The sequence below is a fragment of the Anopheles stephensi genome, chromosome 3 (assembly GCF_013141755.1).
Source record: "Anopheles stephensi strain Indian chromosome 3, UCI_ANSTEP_V1.0, whole genome shotgun sequence".
NCBI lineage: Eukaryota > Metazoa > Arthropoda > Insecta > Diptera > Culicidae > Anopheles > Anopheles stephensi.
This window is the reverse complement of record NC_050203.1, coordinates 4082376-4105542: the sequence shown is the minus strand read 5'-3', so window position 1 is coordinate 4105542 and position 23167 is coordinate 4082376. Positions and strand designations below refer to the sequence as shown.

Sequence of the window (23167 nt, the reverse complement as noted above, 5' to 3'; positions counted from 1 at the left end):
CCCCCCACCCCCTCCCCTCAACAATCGGATTGTGGGGAATTAAATTCTTTCTGACGGTGGGATGACGGTGGGCAGAAGATTGAAATCCTTTGTGACTCGCTGCCGGTGGTGTGATTGTGATTTTTACCATCCGTTTTCCACTCCAAACGCATTCAATATGTTTCCCGGTGGTCGATGTGTGTGCCCCGTGGGAAGTTACCCCGCATCCGGCTTTACAGCGGTAACTATTTAACGCTTTATCGGGCCGGGTCAGTGCAGCATAATGATAAATTAACTCACGCATTGTGTGGATGGGATGTGCGTGCTTATGTGATTGCCCGAGCCTGTTTTGCTTTCCTTTTTTCCTGCATCCTATCACATAGCGAGTGTGGTTGAGTAGGGTTTTTTTGTCGGTGGCGTGTGAACTAACTCGCTACTTCCACCATCGAGCGGTTTAGAGGCTAAAGAATTGTATTAAATCACTCCCTGTCGTTGGTTGTCGGTTTTCCCTCGATTCGATTCCTCGTGGTGTAACACTGTTCTAATAACTAACAAAAAAACATCCCCAGACACTCTCTCTCACACACACAAAAGCGTTTTGCGTACATTGTTTGCACCCCGTTCGGTGTACGAAGACCACAACGGCCAGTCGGCTGGCTGGCTGGCTGGCTGGCTTCGTTTCGAAATATGTGGCGCCGTAAATCATAATCTAATTTTAATTTTGCGGCTTCTCTAAACGCAATACGCTAGCACCTCTCAACAGTTGTGTTGTGTTTTTGTTTGCCCGGTGCCGGCTGGGTTGGTTTCGTACTTTATTTGCGCTAAATAGGGGTGCAGTCGTTAATTAGACCATTTCACATTGTTTTGTCTTTTGGTCGTTTGCTAGAAGGGACGGTTGTAATTGTTAAAATTTAGTTTCGAAACATTTTTGCTGTTTATTAATAATTTACCGCATTTTATTCTGTATCGATTATGAGTTTTGCAAGCGACTTTTTTCTACCGTTTTTCCCTCCCTTTTGTTTGCCATTTTCATTACATTGTCGAATCGATTTGCGATTGTGGCAACCGTGTTCGACGGGCCGAGCTGTGCTGTGCATTATTGATACATTGATTAAAGCATTGCACAAAGCAGCAGGAAACCTCAGCCTTTATAATGCCCAGGAAAATTCTCACCCCCACACCTCATCCGCCAGGCATCATCAAACAAACGATTTGTATCTGCCCTCCCACCGTGCCAATAGTGAATGACTTCAGTAAAGCGGATAATTGTCATATGCGATTTACTGTTCATTGCGCATCCCGCAAACCCAATTTTAATGCTGTACCGACACCCTCTGTCCAACACCACACCTGTGCTTTCACCACCCATTAGTGCCGGTGGCGTTCGACGGCTTCAACCGACCGGAACACGGCCACAGGGAAAAGTAAGCGAAAGGCGAGACAGAGAGTGAGAGACAGAGAGAGTCATCGAATACTATTAAATAAATATACTACCCCCGAACTGTGTCGAGTGGTGTGTGTTTAACATTGTCGTTTTTTGATCGTTCTTTCTCTCTTTTTTTTTGTTCTGTTTTGTTTGTTTTGTTTGGTTTGTTCTTCATTCTTTTTCACTCCTTTTTTGTTATTTTTTCTCCTTCCTTCGGGATCGTTCTATCGTGCGGTTCTGCCCGTTTATTGGTCGCCATTTATGTGACTGTTGTGCAACACATTGTTACTCTTGCGTGCGTTCCATTTATTTCACCCAATAAAGAGGGGGGAGATGGGTGGGGTGGGGTGAGGTGATGATCGGATTGGTCGCATTTTTAATTGTGCTATTAATAATGTTATCATTATACACAGAGTATGTTTAATCGAGTGGCGTGTGCTTCTCTAAAGATTTAATTTTTTTTTTAAAGAGTGAATGAAAACTAAGTACAGAAAAGTAGATAAACATAAAAAAACAAAAAAGATTAATTAAATAAAAAGTTAACTAAAGCTCATAAAATAAGGAAACATCAAATATTCAAAATAAAGAACAACAACTGGTAAAAATAACACAATAAAATAAAACAAAACAAAAGTAAAACGCATAAGCTAAACAAATACACAACAACTAACAACAATAAAAAAACATAATAAAAATAGATAAAAGAAATAAAAAACAATGAAAATTACTCAAAACAAGAACAGAACAGTCTAACTTAAGTAAAACAACTTGAAATGACTCTTTAAAGGCACCTTATGAATGAAACGTAGACAATACAAGCGTATCGCATACAAAAAATAACAAAACAAAAGTATCAAAAAACCTGGACTCAATTACAGGTTGCATTTTTCCACTCACTTATCGTTTATCTCGTTGTTTTCCTAAACCAAAGCAAAGCACGAATGCGTAAAATCAAAACCGCTGATAACGATTATCGAGCGTTCACGAGCCCGCGGTGACCAGAATAATGCAAACAACTTCATCGCTTCGGGCGTGTGGGGAGGTACGCTACCTTATTCCCACGTGCCAAACGGATTGAAAATGGTCGTCTCTTTTTTGGATAAAATATCGGAAAATTTGCTTATAATTATTTTACTGAGGAAAATTAAATGATAAGTTTTATAATTGATCTCGATACCACCTGCTAGGCGAGTAATTCCCTCCAGGGTTTTTAATCTTATTCCAAACACTTTTCAATCAACCAGTATATTTGTGTGTGTGTGTGTGTTTTGCTGTGTCCATTCGGCTGGAAACTATCGAAATGTTCGCTCATTTCGATAAGAGAGACAACCGCACCGGAAGTCATGACAGCGGTGGGAACTGACACCCTACCTACCTACCTCCCTCCTGCTCCCCCTTCCACCCGCTCTCTTTCTCCCACTGACCTCATTCATTCGGCGTCATCAGCGCCATCATCAACGCCATCAACAGCGTTGCGCTAGCTCTCACGCGGCTCGCTGACTGGCTGCTGTTGGCGGTGCGGAGTCGGAACCGGGCGGCACTTTTAACCTGAATTAATTTCATGAACGAACCGCCCCATAAAGCGGACGCAAACGCGGAAAAAGGAAAACCCTCATTACCTTTGCCGCCTTACCCTGGTTTTGCTGCCCGTCTCGCACTCGTCTTCCCGCTCGGTCATGGACGTGGGACAAATGGACGCGGAAAATAGTAGCGCTGCTCGATCTCGATTTAATTTATAAATAATATTCCCTCACCGCATATCTGGGAGTTGGGATGAGAGAGGGTGAAAGCAGGAGGTGTTTCTGGGGAGGGGGCCAAATGAGGGGGGAAGCAAGAGCAGGCAACCGTGCGGCCCGTTGCCAAATTATTTATCCGATCCCAATACACAACCATCGCGCCGGCGTTTTTTGTGGACGATTTTTCCGGCTCCCAGCGAGAGTGTTTGTGCGGAATCTGTGTTGCAATTCTTTTTCCAATGAAATTCATATATACCATCATCATCCTCATCGTCATTTGCCTATCCCTAACCGTGGAGTGGAGTGGACATGGAAAATAGAACAAGGAAAAAAAGGCCCCGGATAAAAGGAAGGAAGGAAAAACAGCACACAGCTGTAAAAAAAAACACATCCTCACGCTCAGATCAAGCGTCTCTCGGGATGGTTGGCCCCACTCGGGCCTTTCCCCCTCCCCCACCCCCCCTTTCGTTGGTGGTTGAATTTTCCCACCCCGCTCTGGGGTGTGGTGTGTGTGTATGCGTTTTGGATAATCGGTTGTGTTAAATCGTTTACAAAATCCGCACCGCGTACTTCACCATTCACTACTGTATCCGCGCTCCAAAAAAGCGGACAAGCACACACACGCACACACTCTTTATGTACAGTGGAAAAGTATTTTTGTGTTGATTTTTGCCACCTGCTTGGGTGGTGTTTGGGTGGGTGGATGGGTGGGAAGGAAAGGATGTGGATTCAAGTACGCGAATGGTTGCACTGCACGCGAAGTATTAATAGATGGAAGTTGTTTATGCTGTTGTCCGTTTGCCTCATTGGCTGGGAAGCGATTGTAATAAGTACTGGGCTGGGGTAATATTATTGCAAGTGGATGATGTTTCAATTGATGGAAAACTTAAAAAACGCAGATCATTGTAACTAACCTGAATCGCTTTTTTTCCCGTCAATACTTCGTACTAATTTAACGTTTTATTCTGTTCTCTTTCTAGGTAAGCTTTGAGGATTTTCCGTGCTAGCGTTTCAAAAACCAACAAAACCCTGCTTTCTACTTAAAAGAACAAATTCAAGTTCATAAATGACATTACGACACGCTTTATCCGATCAGACCGGAAAAGCTCATCCTGTTTCCAAAACTCCAACGCAGACAGACACCTTTTGACAAACCGTTTGACATTTACGTACTACCCGAGCGCCCACACGCCCTTTCGCCACTCGGAACGAATCGGTGAGCACCCTTTTTCCCGCGAATAACCTTACTCACCGTCCCACGCACGGACCACGCTTCCTTCATTCCTTCGATTCCATACTCCTACGACTAAAATTAGACTCCAACAACTCACCGACCGTATCTCTGATCCTGCAGACGCAACCAGCAGACGACGCTACATGACGTCATGACACGATTGGTAGTAAATAAATCCATCGCGAGTACCGCGCACTAGAAACGAAACGCCATTGTACCGTATGACGTCAGTCGCATCTCTTCCTTACTGACCTTACTCTGGCTTTTGTTGAACAGCAATGGCTGAGATATGAGTGCCCAGGGGGGCTCCCTAGGGGCTCCAACATTGGGTGATCGTCGATCTCCTTACATTGGAGGCTATCCCGACATACAGCAGCACCAGCAGCAGCAGCAGCATCAACAGCAGCAGCAACATCACTATCAACAGTTGCAGAATCCTCATCACGGTATGAAGAATTCTTTAAAAAAAGATTTATTTCACGCAGATTGCATACTTTTAGGCAGATTTTTTCTTTGAGTGAGAAAAAAGCGCCTGAAGCTATGCAATTTGTAGTCATTATAGTGTTGTAAAACAAAATATTGATTTCATTCTCTCGACTATCAGCAGATTATCATCGAGGAACCCTTCATCCGGAAGCTGCTACCGGATACCTCGACGTGAAGCAGCAGCAGCAGCAACAGCAGCAGCAACAGCAAGTCCCGAAAGGATACGCTAAACAGGCAGCTTCGGCCCAGCAACAGCAGCAGCGATCGGCAGCTGGAACGACGGGACGAGCAGCTGCCGGTGCGCATCAACAGCAAGGTTTCAACAGTCAAAGTATGGTCGCAGCGGCCGGCGGGCAGCAGGGCAACATGGACGTCGGCTACAATCCACAGGTAGGTGCTGGCGAAGCATCAGCGAGAGAGAGAGGGAGAGAAAACACTAACACGATTCGCCTTTTCCACGCTCCTTTTTAGATGAACAACATGGCGATGCATTCGCAATCGTCGTGGAATCAGATGAACGGCATGAACCAAATGGGCGGCATGGGTGGCCAGATGAATGGCATGAATCAGATGGGAGGTGGAGCGGGTGGTGCCGGCGGTATGGGACCGATGAGTCAAATGGGGTCCGGAGCGGGGGTCGGAATGGGTGGCGGTGGTGTGACCGGCGGTATGCCCGGCATGAACCAGATGGGAGGTGGTGGAGGCGTCACAGGAGCAGGTGGTGGTGGTGGTAATGGTGGAGCGGGCGGTGGTGGATACGGAAGGCACCATCAGCAGATGAACCCGATGGCACAGATGATGAACATGGGCATGGGTATGGGTGGTGCGGGCGGTGGTCAGATGGGACCGGGCGGTGCTGGCGGTATGAACGGGATGGCGGCAGCACAGATGGGCGGTATGAATCCGCTGAGTCAAATGAACCAGATGTCCCCGATGTCGAAGATGCAGGGGATGGCGAATGGATATCCGCAGCATCCTCGGCGGATGGCTCCCTACCCCAACCCACAGATGCAGATGGCCCAGAAACGGTCGATATACGGGATGGGACAGGGGCAAGGTATGCCGGGAGCGGGAGGACCATTCCCACCACACCAGGCAGCGGCAGCAGCAGCTGCAGCGGCTGCCGCAGGAGTTCCTCTACCGATGCAGGCTAACGCCGGCTACGGTAGGCATCATGGGCCCATGGGTCCGATGAACTACCGTGGAGGACCACCGATGATGCAGCAGCGACAAAACACGCCACCGTACGGAGGGCCTGGAGTTGGAGTTGGTGGACCGGTGGGAGCTCCCGGTGGACCTGGACCGCTCATGGGACATCAGCAGCATCAGCAGCCACAGCAACATCACCCACAGCATCAACAGCACCAGCAGCAGCAGGCACAGCAGGCGCAGCAGGCACAGCAGGCACAGCAGCAGCAGTATTACAACACGGGCTACCAGAACATGCAGGGCTACCAGCCGGACATTCGCATGAACTTCCAGCACAGTCCGGTACCGGGTAATCCTACGCCACCACTAACGCCCGCATCTTCCATGACGCCCTACATCAGCCCCAATCCGGACGTGAAGCCAAACAACCTGCCGCAGAGTGAGTAGAGCGCAAGCTATGTCCTTCCCAGAGCAACTCCTAACCCACACATGTGTCTGTTCCTCGTTCTAGAAGATGAAGAGCTGCGGTTGACATTCCCGGTGCGAGATGGCATCCTGCTGCCACCGTTCCGGCTCGAGCATAACCTCGCGGTCAGCAACCACGTGTTCCAGCTGAAGTCGACCGTCTACAACACGCTCATGTGCCGGCCGGACCTCGAGCTGCAGCTCAAGTGTTTCCACCACGAGGACCGGCAGATGAACACGAACTGGCCGGCGAGCGTGCAGGTGTCGGCCAACTCGACACCGCTCGAGATCGATCGAGGCGACAACAAGAACACGCATCGGCCGCTCTATCTGAAGCAGGTCTGTCAACCGGGCCGCAACACGATCCAAATCACCGTCAGCACCTGTTGCTGTGTAAGTGTCCCTAACTACAAATCCTGTAGCTTTGAGCAAACGAATAGAAACCGCTAATGACCACCTTTTTTCCCCTTGCCATCCTCAGTCACATCTGTTCGTACTGCAACTGGTACATCGACCATCGGTAAATCATGTGCTGCATACGCTTCTGAAGCGTAACCTTCTGTCCGCGGAACAAGCGGTAGCCAAAATCAAGCGCAACTTTGCCGTGAGTCACACAACGAACCCGAATCAACCGCTCGGTGGTGGCCCGGACAAAGATCCACTTGCGGCAGAAGCGGCTGCAACGTCCGCCAAGGTAAGCGATGCAGGGTTGATCCTCGCAGGAGAATTGAGACTAAAGGACTCGTTTTCTGTGTTTCCCGTAGGTATCATTGAAGTGCACGGTAACCTCCAAGCGGATAACGTTGCCAGCGCGAGGTCACGACTGTAAGCACATCCAGTGCTTCGACCTGGAGGCCTATCTGGCGCTAAACTGTGAGCGTGGCAACTGGCGGTGTCCAGTGTGCAAGTAAGTCGTCGATGTCGCATCACTTACAGGAACGATTCTAACCCATGTCTGTCTCTGTTTTTCGCAGTAAACCGGCACTAACGGAAGGGCTCGAGATTGATCAGTACATGTGGGCGATACTGAACACGCTCAACTCTTCCAACACCCCGAACGGTATGGACACGGAGGAGGTGATCATCGATGCGCAAGCCAACTGGCGAGCGATCAAACCACCGGGCAGTCTCAACAATCCCAACATCGGAGGTAGTTTAAACCCTCAGCAACCGTCACAGCAGCAGCAGCAGCAACAGCAGCAGCAACAACAACATCCACAGCATCAACAACCACCAATGCAGCATCAACAGCAGCAGCAACAACCTCCTGTACCATCCGAACCTAGTGGTGGCAATGGGCGTGGTGCTGGAACTCCTGGGCTCCCCAACATTAAGCCCGACCCGGACGGTGGTGATGCGAAGCATTTCAACAAGGTGATGTCGCCTGGATCCACCTCGCTCCCGACCTGGGACAACATGAACGCAATGAGCCCTTACATGAGCCCGGACATGAGCTCGATCGCTAGTGGTAGCATGATGGGATCCAAGTAAGTTTCAACCGAAATGGAACCCCGAATTTCGTCCATTCTAACGTTCGCATCTTCTTGCAGCTACAATCGAACGCCGCAGTACGACTCCTACGGAAATCCCATCATCAAGCAGGAACCCGGAACAAACCCCGGTTCTGTCGGTGGTCCAGGAAGCGTGGGCAACAATGGCCCGGGAACTCCGGGTGGTAATGGCGGAGAATTTCATGGTAGTAACCCGCTGGCGCATCTAAGCGATTCGGTGAACTCGCTCGATCCACTGAACGCGATGGAGAAATCTTTGAACGATCAGGTAAGTATTGTGTGTGCTTGGAGTCTTCAGCTATTCTGAGGATGGTCCGTAATGTTTGGCGCTCCGGGTTTATTCCCTTCCAGATGCCCCACACACCGCACACACCACACACACCGGGCGGCGGTAACTCCTCCGGACATCCGATGACACCCGGTGGACCGCCGAGCGTACCGCCCGCGAACGACATCAACTCCTCCAACCCGCAGCAGCAACAGTCCACCGGCAGCAATGGCGGCAACACGAACGGTCCCAACGGGCAACCGAACGGCAACAGTAATAGTGTGAACGGTGGCAGCGGCAACAATCCCGGTGGCAACATGAGCCACAGTCCCGGCCATGCCGGGCACAACAACATGCAGCTCCATTCGCCTCAGCAGCAGCACGCTAATCTGGGACTCGGGCCCAACAATCCGGCGGCCAACATCATGAACTCCCCGCAGAGTCTCATGAACTCGCCACAGAACATGATGAACTCACCGCAGAGTATGATGCAGCAGCAGCAGCAGCAAAATCTCCTCTCGATGGGCTCTATGATGGGCCAGCAGCAACAAAGCCACCAGAACGCGCTCGCCGGTCTCACCGATGTCGATCTGCCGGCAGATCTCAACTTCGATCCGGCCGCCGTCATTGAGGGTGAAGGTGGCAATGATCTTAATGTAAGTGATCCTGTCGAACTCGCCCCAAAGACCGTATTGAGATCTCTTCTTCTTACCCCCCCCCCCTCCTGCAGCTACTACCGGACAACGGAATCGTCGATCCGATGGAATTGCTCTCCTATCTGGACCCGCCGGATCTGAACACGCCACCGTCGAGCGGTTCCAGCAACAACGCCAACAGTGACGACATTCTGGCAGCACTGTTCGATTAAGTTCCCGCTTTGGAGAGACACAAAGGGAGAAACAAACGTACACACACGCGCGCGCACGCACGCACGCTGTAAAAGGACCATCGTAAGAGGGGTGGACATAAACTATGGGAACAGGGAAGGACCTAGGAAGCGTTAGCATTAAATGTAGTTCGAACCAGCAGTAGAGCAGTTTAGGAGGGTGGGCATTTCCCGCGTCCTAGTTCTTCCCCCGACCTGCTACCACTACCCGACCACCACCTCCTCGCTAGAAATTCCCCCCGGGAATGCATGCAATGCGCGTGTGCGTCAGGTGAGGGACTTGCTTTATTCTTAAGTTATCGATTCCCCGCTCCGGTTTTCACATTCTAATTTCTTCGGGGCAGTAGAGCTCGTTTAGTTTTTTTTTTTTAGTGTACAGCTTTTCAGGACAAAAACAAAGAAAGAAAGGGAAAACAAATACCTAGCGTGAGCGGGAAAACAAACGGGTCTCACACGGAAACACACAGACACAACACAAACCAGCATCTATCGTATCAGGTACTCGCATTGTCACGACGCGGCCACCACACACACACACACATAACTGTAGAACGTGGAACGGTGTGTACGCTGCTTAGTGTCCTTCTAGTGTAGTAGACAGGAGCACGAGAGAGAGAGAGAGAGAGCGCGAGAGAGAGAGAGAGAGAGAGAAAGCATAAAAATGATCAAAGAATGATCCTTGGAAAAGGAGTTTCGTCGAGCACGTTGTTCGTGTGATTCCTTCGTCCTATTATCATAACACACACACACACAGTCATCCTGTTAGTAATATACGATCACATACACACACACACAAAACAGCACACATATGCGAGGCACGATCTTCGGCCATGAAGTTCAATTGTACAGTTAAATTAATGAAATCGCTTCGCATGTGTGTTTGTGTGTGTGCGTGTTCTTTCACAAAAAAAACGAATTGGCCTTTGTGTTCAAAGTTTATTTTTCTGTTTTATGTAAGAAAAGTTATTTATTTACCCCAAAGGAAAACCCACCCCGACGGCTGTTTCCTATCGTTTCCCTGTTTTCCTGCTCACTCACTCTCGCGCTCGCTCTCTCTCTCTCTCGTTGCTCCTGTTCTTTTAAGGCGCGTTTATTTATTATTATTTTTATTAATACATTTACCGTAAATTATCTCCTGCGCTTCTTGTGTATTATATTCTCTGTTTTCTATTTTGTACTGTGTAAACTAGAGCAAACAAAAACAAGAACTCCATTAGAACGTAACTATAAATATATATATATATATAAATGTATGTATGTATGCTACCAGCGCCACGACGGTACGCGGTTGTGTGTCCGGGTACGTGTGCGTGCTCTGTTTTCTTTTGAGGTTTTTTGCTTGAGGGAGCGAAAGAAGAGGAAGGATTCTGGTGTTTCTTCTTCTTGTACGGTTTGTTTTATTGTTTTGTTTTGCTGCTTTTCCGCGTGATGTGTGCTGAGTGAGGGAAAGGAAAAGATGGGTGTGTGAGAGGATAAGAATGTTAGAAAGCGAGTAGCGAGTAGCAAAAACACTCACACACGAAAACAAAAGAAAACAAAACAAAAGTGAAAAGAAAATGTGTAAAATGTTAATTTAGGGGGAAAAAACAGGATGGAAAGGAAAAATCCCATGGGAAAGGCGTTTGTTTATTGCTAAGCTTTAGGTCGTAGTGGCCGTGGATCGTGTGATCCACCGGCCCGGTACACGATGGTGGTAAAGTGATTGGAAAAAATAAGGGAAAAATGAGGAAAAACAAAAACATGGGAAAAGTAAAACTAAAAATTTAATGAAAGGATAAGGAAGAAAACAAGAACAGTAGACACATACACACTAAAAAACGGAAGAGGAAGAAACACACACACACACACGAAATGAAACATGTTACATTTAATGATACTAAATTTTAAATACAAGAAGAAGAAGGAAGATGGAGGAAGCAAAGGAGGAGAACAAAAAAAACCCAAGAAAATTAATCAAAAGTGTACAAAAAAGTATGAAAGTAACCTACTACTTACTAACGACGATTCAAGCGTAAGTGAACAGCATACATACAGAAGAAGAGAAACAAACAAACAAAAAGCAAAACACTCCTACACGCCACCCTCTCCCATTACGACAATGAGACGCATACACTTTCATTTGAAGAACAGAAAACGAAACCAATCACCAATAAATGCATTAAAAGAAGTAACTAACTATTAGCAAAAGCAAAGGAAAAATAAAGGAAAAGAGAAAAGAATAAAAATCACACACATAATAAAGAAAGGCAACTCCATGAAAAAGAAAACTAATACCCAAGTCCCCCCCCCCCCCCCCCCTTCAGAACACACACACACCTCCTCTCTAGAATCTAGTAACGATATACAGCTTAGCAAATTATGAACACCGACACACACACACACACACTAAGAAATGTAAAACAATCCCCTCTAACACAACCAACTCTATTGAGCGTTAGTCATGAATGGGTAACCCCCCCTCCCAAACACCCACAGAGATCAGAAAGGGGGTCGGTGACTCTTGCCCCACATAGCCAACTCGCTTTCTCGCACTGTCTTTGTGAGAGATTGTGTCATTGTACTTTGATTGATTACCACTTCCAAGAAGAAGAAACAAGAAAAGGGCTAATTGAGGTTAGTAAAACACACAGATTAGTGCAAGAGAAGATAACTAACAAGATAAACACACACACCGACACACAAAGAACAGGATGAATGAGGGAGGGGGAGGGAAGCGAAGAGTGGGGTAAACAACACAGTTGACCGAACCAGTAGAGGGGCTCGGGTGATAGGAAGTGATACTGGCCGCACGTAACAATGGAACACTAATAAATGAATTGAACATAATAATGTGAAACAAGAGAGAGAGAACGAGAGAGAACGAGAGAGGAAGTGAGTGCGAGAGAAGAGAAATACACATATTGAAAAACAAAAATACACAAATGGTTGCCACACGTGTCAATGATTGAAATTTGAAATTGTGTTTTGCTTCATTTTGTTCCACCCCAACATTTGGGGTTATTCAGCGGGTCCTCCCGATCGTTGTTGAGGCGTTTTCTTGTTACTGATGACACATTCGTCCCTGACTGCGTCGTATGTCATATTTCGAAGTTCCAGTCCAGCTATGGGACTCCTGGGCAACAGGGCTTCAATATCCAGAAGGGGTCGTTTCAGTGGGCCTCGCCATCCCCGAGTGTCCTTCAAGCATTATTTTCCAAGAAGGCCTTCATATCTTCCAAAAGACATCCCAGTCTAAGGGACCTCGTCCTAAGAACCTCGTCGTACAAACTTCGGCCAAGTTTTTTTTCCGAACGCAATATCCAAGGTCTAATGTATCTCATCTATCATGAGACCACCTACATGAAAAGCACTTATCTGGCTAGACACATTGTTTTACAAAAGGGTCTTATCTATCAAGGGATCGTCTTCACACCAAGAAACTTCTGCGGAGGTCCGAGGAGCATCTCTCCGAACGCAGGACCATCGGGTATAATTTGGTCGAAGAGCCAGAAATGGCAGATCGCGACCTCTCGAGGTTGTAATGCTAAAGGAAAAGAACGAGTCTTGAAGTACTCATCTAGAGGATGTTGTCCTTCACCTTTTCTTTATCTATGAAAAGTCCCTATTGAGCAGATCAACTCAAGACCTTGCAGGTCTTCTTCGTCCTAACCTCATCTACCACACTCATACACAATACTCCTAACCTTAGGAGAGTACTCACAAATAGACCTTTAATTCGGTCCAAAGCTGGTCAAAAATGATCAGTAAGAATGGTCGATACGTCCTCCAGAAAGGCCAGAGAAGCGATCAACATACGGGCAAGTTCACGATCTTGCTATATTGATCAGCCACTACGTTCTTACGAGCTGTCATAAATATATTACTTCCCCATCCTGTTTGTTTTTTCTTCTAAAATTTAAGCCTGCACGATCAGTTCAAAATCGTGTTCAAGAAAAACTGAGAAAAACTTTGCTGATCTCTAGACGATCCCTGTTTCAGTTGATGCTAATCATACTAGCCTCCTTAGATTGAGAGCCACTTTAATTTCTATTCAAGGTTTACTTTCCCATGCGCACATTGAAACGCAGCTTAAGCGCTCTACCTTTTATGGCTACTGTATTATGGTAACTGTTGGAGTTGTTGTTTTTTTACCTTCGTTCTTCTTTAAAAACCTGCCACTTGCCCAGCGTTCTGCTGTGCGAAAAACTGCTGACACCAGTCAAAAGTGCCGGCCGAACGCAGCGAAAAAGCCATTACGATCGATCGACGGTCAGCAGTAGTTTGGCAGCCACCGTGGCTGAAACAACAGTGCTTGCGATCGTTCTCTTGGTGCGTGAAGAAGGGTTTTGCTGAGTGTGCAAAGTGCTGAAAGCTGCAACGAGTTGGGAAGGAATTCCAACAGAAATTGAGTGAATTCTTCTATCAACAGTCAGATTTGAGGTGCTTCAATCAACCAATCAGGGTGGTTGTGCTTTTTGCAACTGTGGTTATGAGTTTAAGTGTCCTCGGTCTACGCTTCTAATACAACCACACAGCGAGAATCGACAGGAAATCGCACCCAATCAAACATGGCGGAACACGATCAAACTGTTCTAGATGGTAAGTCGTGGCCTACATTCTTCAAACGCCATTTGTCTGCTGCCCTGTTTGTGAAACATTCGAAAACTGACCCCAAACAACTTCCAGCAATTGATGAAAAATTGGAACAAACCTTTGCCAGCAGAGGACATTTTCTCTTTCATATGTGGCAATGGGCAAAAAAAACACCCTGTCCGTCTTTCGGGGGGCAAATTTCAACATACCCCCAAAAAAGGCGTTTGCCACGGTGCGTCCATTTTCTGTGTAAACAAGTAAACATGGGTTGGTCGGTGGCAAACACAGAGGTGCATGAATGGGAGCGCGTTGGGCGCTTGCTGTAAAGTTTGTAAACAATGGCTCCAATTTCCTGGGCGTAAGCGGAACTGTCCGGAGAAACTGTTTGTGTACCTGTGTATAACCTAGTTAATGGTGATCGTGAAATGCTTATCGCGACTCCTTCCTCTTATTTCTGCAACGCCACCAGAGGAGCTCACGATCACTTCGCCCCGCATACAGAAGCTGACGATGGGCGCTAGCCAAAGGACGAACTTGGTGTGTCTGATGCTGATCGCCGTCGGTGGTGTGATCATCATGGCGGCTATTGCGTTCGGGTTCTACATGACCGTCCCGTCGTCAGGTACGTCTCGCTGCTGCTAATCCGATGCTTACAGACTTACACATAGGCTTGACTTCTGCTCCCTCGCCCAAACCCAAAACTAGTCCTCTCCGAACAAACATCAAACACGATCGTGCTGGAACCCGCTACAGTGGAGGTCCCCGACGAGTTGGAAGATATCCGCAAGATGTACTTCAAAACGGAAGCGCAAGACATCATGATGGGATCGCTCGAGCTGCTCGAGCTGATGCAGGAGTTCGAACCACTGCTCGAACGTCAACGCCGTCGGAGGGATGTTGGCGAGGCTGCACCGAATCGGATCTCGCGCGGTGATGATCGCTCGGAGGAGATCACGTACGGTGTAAGGAAGCGCGTCCAGCGGAAGTTCGATCTGGGGATGGTTCCGATCGTGTACAAAGGAGTCGTGGTAGGGCCGGAACCAGCGAGAGGCTCTCGCTCGAAGCGTCACGCCGTTTCGCTGGATGAGTTGCAACGGGCGAAGCGAATGGCACAGAAGGACTACCAGCGTCTGGAGACGGAATACAACCGATGCCGTAAGGAAGCGCCGAACGGGAAGCTGTGCGATCAGATCTACGAAAAGCTGCAACGGTTGTCCGAGGAGATGAATGCTCGGTTCATGGAGATGGCCAATCTGCTGCAGGGGTTCCACGAGATGGGGTTAACCACGGAGGAGACTACTTCGTATCCGGAGGAGTTTTTCAGCAGCACTGAGGTCGGCTCGAAGAGTGTCACTTCTACTAGCTCTCGGCCGGAGCAGCACGTCCCGAAGCATGATCCAAGGATAACAACCGTGGAGCAGTTGGTGAATGACATGAACATTACGCAGACCGTTGAGGGTGCGTGGATGAGCACAACTACGGAGGCGATGGGCGCTAGTACCTCGACACGATTGCCGTTCGATCCGAGCCTTCACAACCCGGTGGAGGACAGCTCAATACGGAGTCTGGACGATCTGTTCGATCATATGCGACTGAGCGAAGCGTTCCAAAGCTCAACTCCCAGCGACAAATGGACGACCACCGAGCGGAGTCGGGATCTGTTTGAGGTTGAGGATGGCTATTCTAGTTCGAGTCCTCCGACCACGGTGAAGAGTTCGTCCAAGCTGACGACTACCCACCGTTGGACTACTACCAAGAGTCCTTACCAATCCGCCCGGAACCTGCACGACGTGGTCGATCAGCTGCAACTCGCCCAGATGCTTCAACCTCACCCTTTCCACGAGGATCTCCTGCTGAATCCTCCGGACAACATCAACGAGTTCGTAATGTCACGATCGCGCAACCGCGATCACATGCATCACGATCCCGGCCATTCCGAAGTCAACCACGATCCCTCCATTGATCCGCTACGATCCGTTCACCATCAACATCAGCAACAACCGCAGCAACCCCTGGTCGTGGGACCAAGTGCTCCATTCCTGAGCCTTTGTGATCAGCTCCGTTCGGCAGCCGGTAATGGAGGACACATGAAACCCGCCCACCAGGGCAACTTCCAACATTCGCCCGGCATTCCAATAACCGGTGAAGCGACCAAAGCATCCTCCCAGATCATCGTCAACTCGGCCTACGGAGCCGGCTATGTCCCTAACACGGTTTGCTTCTACCAGAACGCTCCGCCGGCAGGAGCACAGACGGCGTACGCTTTCCGACCGGCCACTGCGGCTGGACCGTACGTGTACCCTAATGGAGGATATCCACCGTACCAGCAGCAGCCACCACCACCGCAACATCATCATCATCATCCGGGCGCCGGAGGTAAGCTTCCGTTGAATGATCCCGCGATCGATGCACTCATTCAGCCACGCATTCCCGAAGGTGTGTGGGCCATCCTTTGCCGAAGGGCTTAGTCTGTGGACATAATAGATCCCTCTCTCTCTCTCTCTCACTGTCTCTTCCCAGCGATGATCAATATGCCAGTTAGCATCCAGAATCTTCATCATGGTGGTGCTCGCGTTCCGGATGCTCCCGTCGACCCGAACGGACCTTACCTACTCTGCTCCATGATGCAGAATGACGAAGCACCAAGTCACGCTGATGGGCACGCAACACAACCACCACCACCACCACCACCAGGCCGTCACCATCACATGGGCAACGAATCTCACCCGCAGTCGGATGATCCCGAGGACTTGGCGTCCATCTTTGCTGCCGGCCGGTCTCTAGCTGCGAGGGCCAAGGGTCGCCATCACTGTCGCCGTGGTTGGGTGCCGTGCTTTAGCTCGCACCAGTGTGTAAAGCGAAGTGCCTGGTGTGACTCCAAGACGGACTGTATGGATGGAAGTGACGAGAGTGCGTGCTCGTGCGTGTCCCGACTGCCGAAGCGTAAGATGTGCGATGGCTACGCCGACTGTCCGCTCGGTATGGACGAGATGGGATGCTTCGGGTGTGAGAAGTTCTCGTTCTCGTGCTTCCACACGCAGGACGAGTACAGGGCGGCACATCGGTCCGGGTCGATGTGCTACACGCTGCTCGAGAAGTGCGATGGGTTCGACAATTGTCTCAACCGGAAGGATGAACAGGACTGCACGATGTTGGTGCGGGATCTGGGCCATTACCTGGCCTACTCGGTACCCCACTCGTCCGGTGTGCTGCATCGGAACTACCGGGGCAAATGGTACCCGGTGTGCAACAATCCATCGCAGTGGGCACGGGAAGCGTGTGATGCCGAGGTTGGACCGCAAGATCGTGAGCCACTGCTGAGCCATGGCCACGGGAGTCTCCCGGGACCGTACATTAGCCAGCGGGCAAACAGTGCAGTATCGCAGCCAGAGTTTAGCGAAGGATGCAATGGGGTGTACGTGCAGGTCAAGTGTCCGCCGGTGCGCTGTGGTACGAGCAAGCTGCAGGAACAACACTTCTCACGCATCAGCGTCCGATCGAGACGGAACACGAACGAAAGCGAGCTGGTTGAGAGTGTCCGTATCGTCGGTGGAAGTCATGCCGAGCCGGAGGCGTACCCGTTCATTGTGGGCATCTTCCGCGATGGCAAGTACCACTGTGGTGGCAGCATCTACAACGAGCATTGGGTAGGTAGTCCGGGAAAGGGACGACCTTTTTTGTTTGCTAAATGACTCTCCTCATCGTGTCCTACAGATCATTTCAGCCGCTCACTGCTGTGACAACTTCGACCAGCACTACTTCGAGGTCCGTTCGGGAATGTTGCGAAAGCGTAGCTTCGCTCCCCAGGTTCAGATAACGCGCGTGACCAGCATGATCATTCACCACGCGTACAGCTCGACGCTGATGGCCAACGATATTGCGCTGATGCGGGTCGAGACTCCGTTCCACTACAACCGTTGGGTGCGTCCGATCTGTCTGCCGGATAGGCATCGCACCACGAACGATCGCGAATGGATGTGGGGACCGAAACCGGGCACGGTCTGTACGGCTATCGGGTGGGGTGCTCTACGGGAGCGAGGTGGTGCACGTAAGTACAGGGAGATTGCTTCAGGAGGATGTCCGCTTTCTTACACGTAATCCCGTACGTCTTCTCCAGCTGATCATCTGATGCAGGTGTCGGTGCCGATCTTAGGCTACTGCAAGCACAAATCCGACCGTGACAGTCTGCAGATTTGTGCCGGCGAAGAGGACGGAGGCCATGACGCGTGTCAGGGTGATTCGGGTGGACCGTTCGTTTGCCAAAGTCACTCGAATCCGGCCGAGTGGTATCTGGCTGGTGTTGTGAGTCACGGAGAGGGTTGCGCTAGAGCTCACGAGCCGGGTGTGTACACACGTGTCGCTCTGTTTATCGATTGGATCGCGGAGAAGGTAAAGTCACCACCGACAGGCCGAACCGCTCGTGCCGACTGTCCGGGAATGCGATGTATCTGGGGTGGAGGCATCTGTCTGCCACCGGGCAAGAAGTGTAACGGGTTCGTGAACTGTCTTGGTGGAGAAGACGAGTCGGGTTGTGCGATGGATCAGATGCTACGCTCGATGGCCCACCGAGAAGGAGACGAGGACAGTGACGAGGAACGACAGGAGCAGGAGATAGTCATGCAGAGAGCCTCCAATGTCCACGCAGGTCGCCAGATGGATGAACCAAGCTCTAGTACGGAGTCTATCACACCCGGGATGTTTACCTCGGAGGAATCCACCACGCTCACCGCTCACGAGGCAAGCGTAGAAGCTCAGGAGAGCATGATTGTGACCCATACAGCTCAAACCGATCCTGTGACAACCACAACACCTCTTGAGCAAGTCCCCACAACCGAACCGACCGCGTCCGAGCAACCATCAACAGAATCCAGCTCAACGGAACCTTCTACAACGGAGGTCCCAACTTCGGAACTGAGTCCTAGCTCGTCGACAGAACAAACAACACCGACGACAACCTCGGCCACAACCGATCAATCTGCGATCATTTTCCCCATTCACGATACTGAGCAAGACCCGAAGGGCTTTGAGTTTGTCGCCCCAATCACCTCCACCACAACGGAAGCCATCTGGAAGGCGTTAGAGAAAACGGTCATGGAAGTGCGCGGACAAGCGCGTGCCGAAAACGGAACTTCAACGGTGAACTCCACCACAGAACAGGTTCCGCTTTTAATATCCGAAGATTCGTTGGACGAGGAGCAGCCCGATCATCCGTTCTTCAACGAGCTTGAGGTGATGCAGGAGCAGAAACACAAACGTGTGGCCGAGTTCCGGCTGACCGTGCACAGTCTGCACACTAAAACGAATGTGGCTACGGTCCCTCCGAACGATACGGCCCAGTATCGTCAGTTCTCCTGTCGGAAGTAAGTACCTGTGGAGGAGAATCCGTATGATCGTATAAATGATCGGTTTTTTGCTTGTTAGTATAACCCAGCGTATTAATGTGGCACATCGGTGCGATCGGATCGTCGACTGTGAGGATGGAAGCGATGAGCTGAACTGTACCTGCCGGGACTTCCTGAAGGACAAGTTTGATTTTCTCATCTGCGATGGCAAGACGGACTGTCTCGATCGTACGGATGAGCTTGGATGTAGTAAGTCAGCTTTGTTCTTTATCGCATTGACAGCCTCGTATTGAAGATCTGCTCTCTCTCTCTCTCTCATTCGCTAGTGAACTGTCAGGTCGGTCAGTACGCGTGTCGCATCAGTCAGGTCTGCATTCCCAACGCGCAGGTGTGCAACGGACAACCGGACTGTCCTCTGCACGAAGATGAACTGGATTGCTGTAAGTGTGGTCGTCTCACCTAACGATCGTTTGCATATGATCTAGCTCTTTGCCTTTCTCAGTGGCTCTTACCGATGGACACCGGGTGTACTTCGATGCGAACAATCTCACACTCTTCCGCAACACCGGGATCGTCACGAAGAACACGAACGGCACGTGGGAAGTCCTGTGCGGAGCGGTTCTTACAGCCAAAACTGAACACGCAGTCGAGAAGATTTGTTCCTTTTTAGGATTCGCGTAAGTTTTGCAGAGCTCGGGGACTGCTCGCCCATTGCATGATGTCAATGTCCGGGTTTTTTTCAGTGGCTTCCAGAACTATTCGCTGCTATCCATCACACCCGCCGAGCTTCCGGCCGGCCTGCTCGTCAACACTGCAGAACACCACTACGTCAACATAACCGTCGATGCGTCCTGCCAAGCGTTGCGTGTGTCGTGCGTCCAGCACATCAACGCCACCGAGCACGACATAGCACACTTCGAGCACAAGCACAAGCAGGAACCGGTGCAGGTGAACATCCGGCCCCTCAATCCGATCCATCGGCCACACCACATGCCGCAGATAGTGTTCCAGGAAAATGCCCACATCGAGCTGGTGGAGAACTTTGGCGACGATTACGATTGGCCGTGGAATACGAACATCTATCTCGATGGGGTACTGATCTGCAGTGGGCTGATCATCGATGCGAGCTGGATCATTGTGGCCGGCAGTTGTACACGGTTGGTGAACTTGAAGCATCAGTACTTGGCGGTGGTGGCCGGCGGTGCTAAATCGTACCTTCACATCGAGGGACCGTACGAGCAGGTGGTGCGCGTGGATTGCTATCACTACATACCGGAAGCTGAGACGGTCATGCTGCATCTGGCGACCAAGCTTAGCTTCAGTCGGCATGTGCTGCCTACGTTTGTGCCGGAGAAGTAAGTGATCTGAGCGAGCTGTTGGTGAGGATGCGGAGAGCTAATCGCTGGTCTCTTTTAGTGAAAACGTCACGGACAGTGAATGTCTGGCGGTGGGACAGGACAAGTATGGTAGGACGAAAACGCTACGAGTACACCTAAATGGGACAAACTGTCAAGGGGATCGTGTGCGATGCTATCACAAGGATCTAAAGCAGCCTTACTATCATCATGAATCGTGCTATACACCTGGTAAGGATGAGCCTGGGAAGTCGTGCAGGTAAAGTCCTCTGACGAGTTTTATACTACCCTTCAACAGAGGCGACTCGATCCGGTGTGATCGTGTGCAAGACGAACCGATCCGGTTGGTATCCGGTAGGATTCTATCAGCACAAGCGAGGCCTTTGCGGGTTCAACGAAGTCGTCCGGGTCACGAGCTTGGTGGAATCGTACCAGAAGATCCAGAACGTGCTGCACAATGAGCAGTGCGGTGATCAGCTGTACGAGGAACCGAAGTGTGCCGGAAAGCGTTGCCGCTATGGGAAGTGCGTCGGGGAGAAGCTGCTGTGCGATCGTAAGCCGGACTGTGGAGATGGTTCTGATGAAAGTCCGGCACTGTGCGCCACACGCAATCAGACTAGTAGTGAGTTTGGAATTATACGAAACAGATTTCCTATTATCAGGATCGGTTCTAATGCTTCTCTTTGTAGGCTGCCTGCCACACCAGCTAAGATGTGCCAATGGACGGTGTATCGACAAGTCAAGCTTCTGCGATCGGAAGAACGACTGCGGAGACTCGACGGACGAGCCTCACGACTGCTCGTGCTATACCTACTTGAAGTAAGACTGGTTCTCTCTTGACTGCTGGACGTCCATGAGGACATTTTTGAATTCGCGTCTCTTCCACCCCTAGAATCACTGACCCTGGAAAGATCTGTGATGGAGTGCGCAACTGTTGGGACAAATCGGATGAGAACCCTCGCGTTTGTCGGTGCCATTCGACCAGCTTCCGATGCGGCGAGTCGGACATTTGCGTACCGTACGACTTTGTGTGTGATAAGGAGCGTGACTGTCCGGATGGAGAGGACGAGCTGTACTGTTACGCACTGCAGCAGAACTCTTACGAAGCGTAAGCAAGATGATCTCATGAAGATCGCCGTGAAAAATTCGCCTTACTAAAGTTTCTCCTGCTTCCAGTGGGTATGGTGAGCTGATGGAGCAGAGCTACGGCATCTGGCACTCGAAGTGCTTCCCGAAGACGGCCCAATTTGACGACGAGTATATGCGACGCATCTGCGAACAGCTCGGCTATAGTCAGGTAAGGAAGATCTACGGACGAGCGATCGTCGAAGGTGCCCGGTTGCGTACCGCGAACGAAACGGAAAGCTCGGTCGATAAGTTGCGCCGGGCGGCCACGAAAACAATCGTGCAGAACAAATTCTCTAAGGTGGTCATCAACCAGAACCACACGTTCTACATGAAGCCGAGCAGGCCCATGTTTAAGGTGATCAACTGGAACTACGAGGACGAACAGAACTGCCATCGGTTGGAGCTGCTGTGTGCGGCGTGAGACTGGACACGTGTTTAGGATAGAATAGTCAATAAATGACACAAGAAGCAAGCAATCGATGACTTCAGAGAGAGAGAGAGAGAGAGAGAGATGCTGGTACCTGATCCGAAAGAAGAACCTAACCGGGTCTATATCTGCATTGCAATCAATTTATTGTAGCGGCAAGAAGATGCCTAAACACAAAAACAAACACACACACAAATGGTAATCAATCAAGGGCAAGCATCAGTGGCCGTCTCCGTGTACCGGGTTCCGTGATGCCTTACTGTCGCGGACCACGGCCCATCAGCAGGAAGTACGGACATCCATTATCGAGCTTCGTCTTCAACGCCTGGCAGTCGCTGCTCTCGGTCCAAACAGCAGCGGGACAGCTCTAAAAAAGAAGGACATCGAGGTGAGCACCTGACGTGATATCCGCTGAGCCTCACGAGAGCCTTCGAACCTACCTTGAACAGCGTCGTGTACACACAGTTAACAAAGCCCTGGGGAATGAAGCTACAACCAGCACGATCCGGTGAAGACGAGATCGGTGCAACACTGTACGCCGGATCGTTCTGGATCTGGCGGGCACAGCTGTCGATGGCTCCGTTGATTTGCGAACCAAAGTTTGGATCCGCACCGATCGTGGTGGCCATCGCCTTCTTGATCGCGTCAGTGTTGAGTGCGTTGTTCACGAATCCACCCGTTTCCGTCATGGCGCACTGTATTATGCACTGTAGAACGAACGATGACCAGATAGGATAGTGTGTCAATGGGGGAGAGTGGGAATCGAAAGGACCGCCAGTCCACTTACGCAACCCTCCGTACGAGGAACACCCGGAGCCGGCATTTGACTCGGTCGCGGATTATCCGCCTTACATTTGTCCATCACGGCAGGGTCGACGGCTTTCGGCAGCTTGCAGCAGTCCTCGGCCGTCAGCGCTGTTGGCTGAAAGCAGGACGCATCCGGTGGCGGAGGTTGACTGGCCACCTGGAACAGAACCGGGGAAGGAGTTAGTTAGTCGGAGGACCTCTGCAGAGATTCGGCTACAGTCTCACCAAGCCTACGACGGTCAATACTACAAACGCAAGCGAAAACATGGCTGCAAATGGGCGTTTCGAAGTTTAAGCTGGACAGACTGCAAGACAGTTCCTCGTTGAGTGGATGTTTGGGAACTTGTGGCTTAGTTACTGCCGGTTTTAGCGTATTTTATATACAAATTCAACCGA

At 50.2% G+C, this 23167-nt stretch overlaps 3 protein-coding genes across 5 annotated transcripts in view; 2 read left to right on the top strand and 1 right to left on the bottom strand.

Moving 5' to 3' along the window:
* LOC118510188 (zinc finger MIZ domain-containing protein 1) overlaps positions 1-12090 on the top strand; it is a 99358-nt gene extending 87268 nt beyond the window's left edge. Inside the window, exons 3-12 of one of the 2 annotated variants that reach the window (XM_036051710.1) lie at positions 4652-4821; positions 4980-5251; positions 5333-6449; positions 6525-6868; positions 6957-7169; positions 7240-7382; positions 7450-7962; positions 8026-8254; positions 8338-8910; positions 8985-12090. In XM_036051710.1, coding sequence (XP_035907603.1) covers positions 4665-4821; positions 4980-5251; positions 5333-6449; positions 6525-6868; positions 6957-7169; positions 7240-7382; positions 7450-7962; positions 8026-8254; positions 8338-8910; positions 8985-9122 — 3699 coding nt within the window. In that variant the 5' untranslated portion in view covers positions 4652-4664 and the 3' untranslated portion in view covers positions 9123-12090. Of the gene's footprint in view, positions 1-4651; positions 4822-4979; positions 5252-5332; positions 6450-6521; positions 6869-6956; positions 7170-7239; positions 7383-7449; positions 7963-8025; positions 8255-8337; positions 8911-8984 lie in introns of both variants that reach the window. The other variant, XM_036051709.1, reaches the window with a different exon arrangement.
* Positions 12091-13366: 1276 nt separating this feature from the next.
* On the top strand, positions 13367-22031 carry LOC118510181 (serine protease nudel). Of its 2 annotated transcripts, none has more exons than XM_036051703.1 (15): positions 13367-13718; positions 14182-14334; positions 14418-16088; positions 16233-17359; positions 17427-17760; positions 17830-19072; positions 19134-19303; positions 19381-19494; positions 19557-19731; positions 19798-20409; positions 20471-20640; positions 20708-21031; positions 21099-21228; positions 21302-21517; positions 21586-22031. In XM_036051703.1, exons 1-15 carry the CDS (start codon positions 13688-13690, stop codon positions 21956-21958), a joined length of 6843 nt encoding a protein of 2280 aa, XP_035907596.1. In that variant the 5' UTR covers positions 13367-13687; the 3' UTR covers positions 21959-22031. The 2 variants fall into 2 exon arrangements, with proteins under 2 accessions (XP_035907596.1, XP_035907595.1); XM_036051702.1 differs by having other exon boundaries at positions 14418-16148.
* A 56-nt stretch (positions 22032-22087) lies between these two features.
* LOC118510187 (general odorant-binding protein 67-like) lies at positions 22088-23145 on the bottom strand. The gene is made up of 4 exons (XM_036051708.1): positions 22997-23145; positions 22752-22928; positions 22405-22671; positions 22088-22331 (listed from the first exon to the last, which is right to left on the bottom strand). The coding sequence occupies exons 1-4, from the start codon at positions 23036-23038 to the stop codon at positions 22221-22223; spliced, it is 597 nt and encodes a 198-aa protein (XP_035907601.1). The 5' UTR covers positions 23039-23145; the 3' UTR covers positions 22088-22220.
* Positions 23146-23167: the final 22 nt, after the last annotated feature.

What these genes read in the sequence shown, in the direction of transcription:
- LOC118510181 (XM_036051702.1), top strand. Translation starts at nt 13,688, where the DNA reads ATGGCGGAACACGATCAAACTGTTCTAGATG. An exon ending in TGTTCCTTTTTAGGATTCGC is followed by an intron (nt 19,732 to 19,797) that starts GTAAGTTTTGCA and finishes GGTTTTTTTCAG; the next exon opens with TGGCTTCCAGAACTATTCGC. An exon ending in CCTACGTTTGTGCCGGAGAA is followed by an intron (nt 20,410 to 20,470) that starts GTAAGTGATCTG and finishes GGTCTCTTTTAG; the next exon opens with TGAAAACGTCACGGACAGTG.
- LOC118510187 (XM_036051708.1), bottom strand. Translation starts at nt 23,038, where the DNA reads ATGTTTTCGCTTGCGTTTGTAGTATTGACCGTCGTAGGCTTG. An exon ending in TATTGACCGTCGTAGGCTTG is followed by an intron (nt 22,929 to 22,996) that starts GTGAGACTGTAG and finishes GTTCTGTTCCAG; the next exon opens with GTGGCCAGTCAACCTCCGCC. An exon ending in TGTACACGACGCTGTTCAAG is followed by an intron (nt 22,332 to 22,404) that starts GTAGGTTCGAAG and finishes CTTCTTTTTTAG; the next exon opens with AGCTGTCCCGCTGCTGTTTG.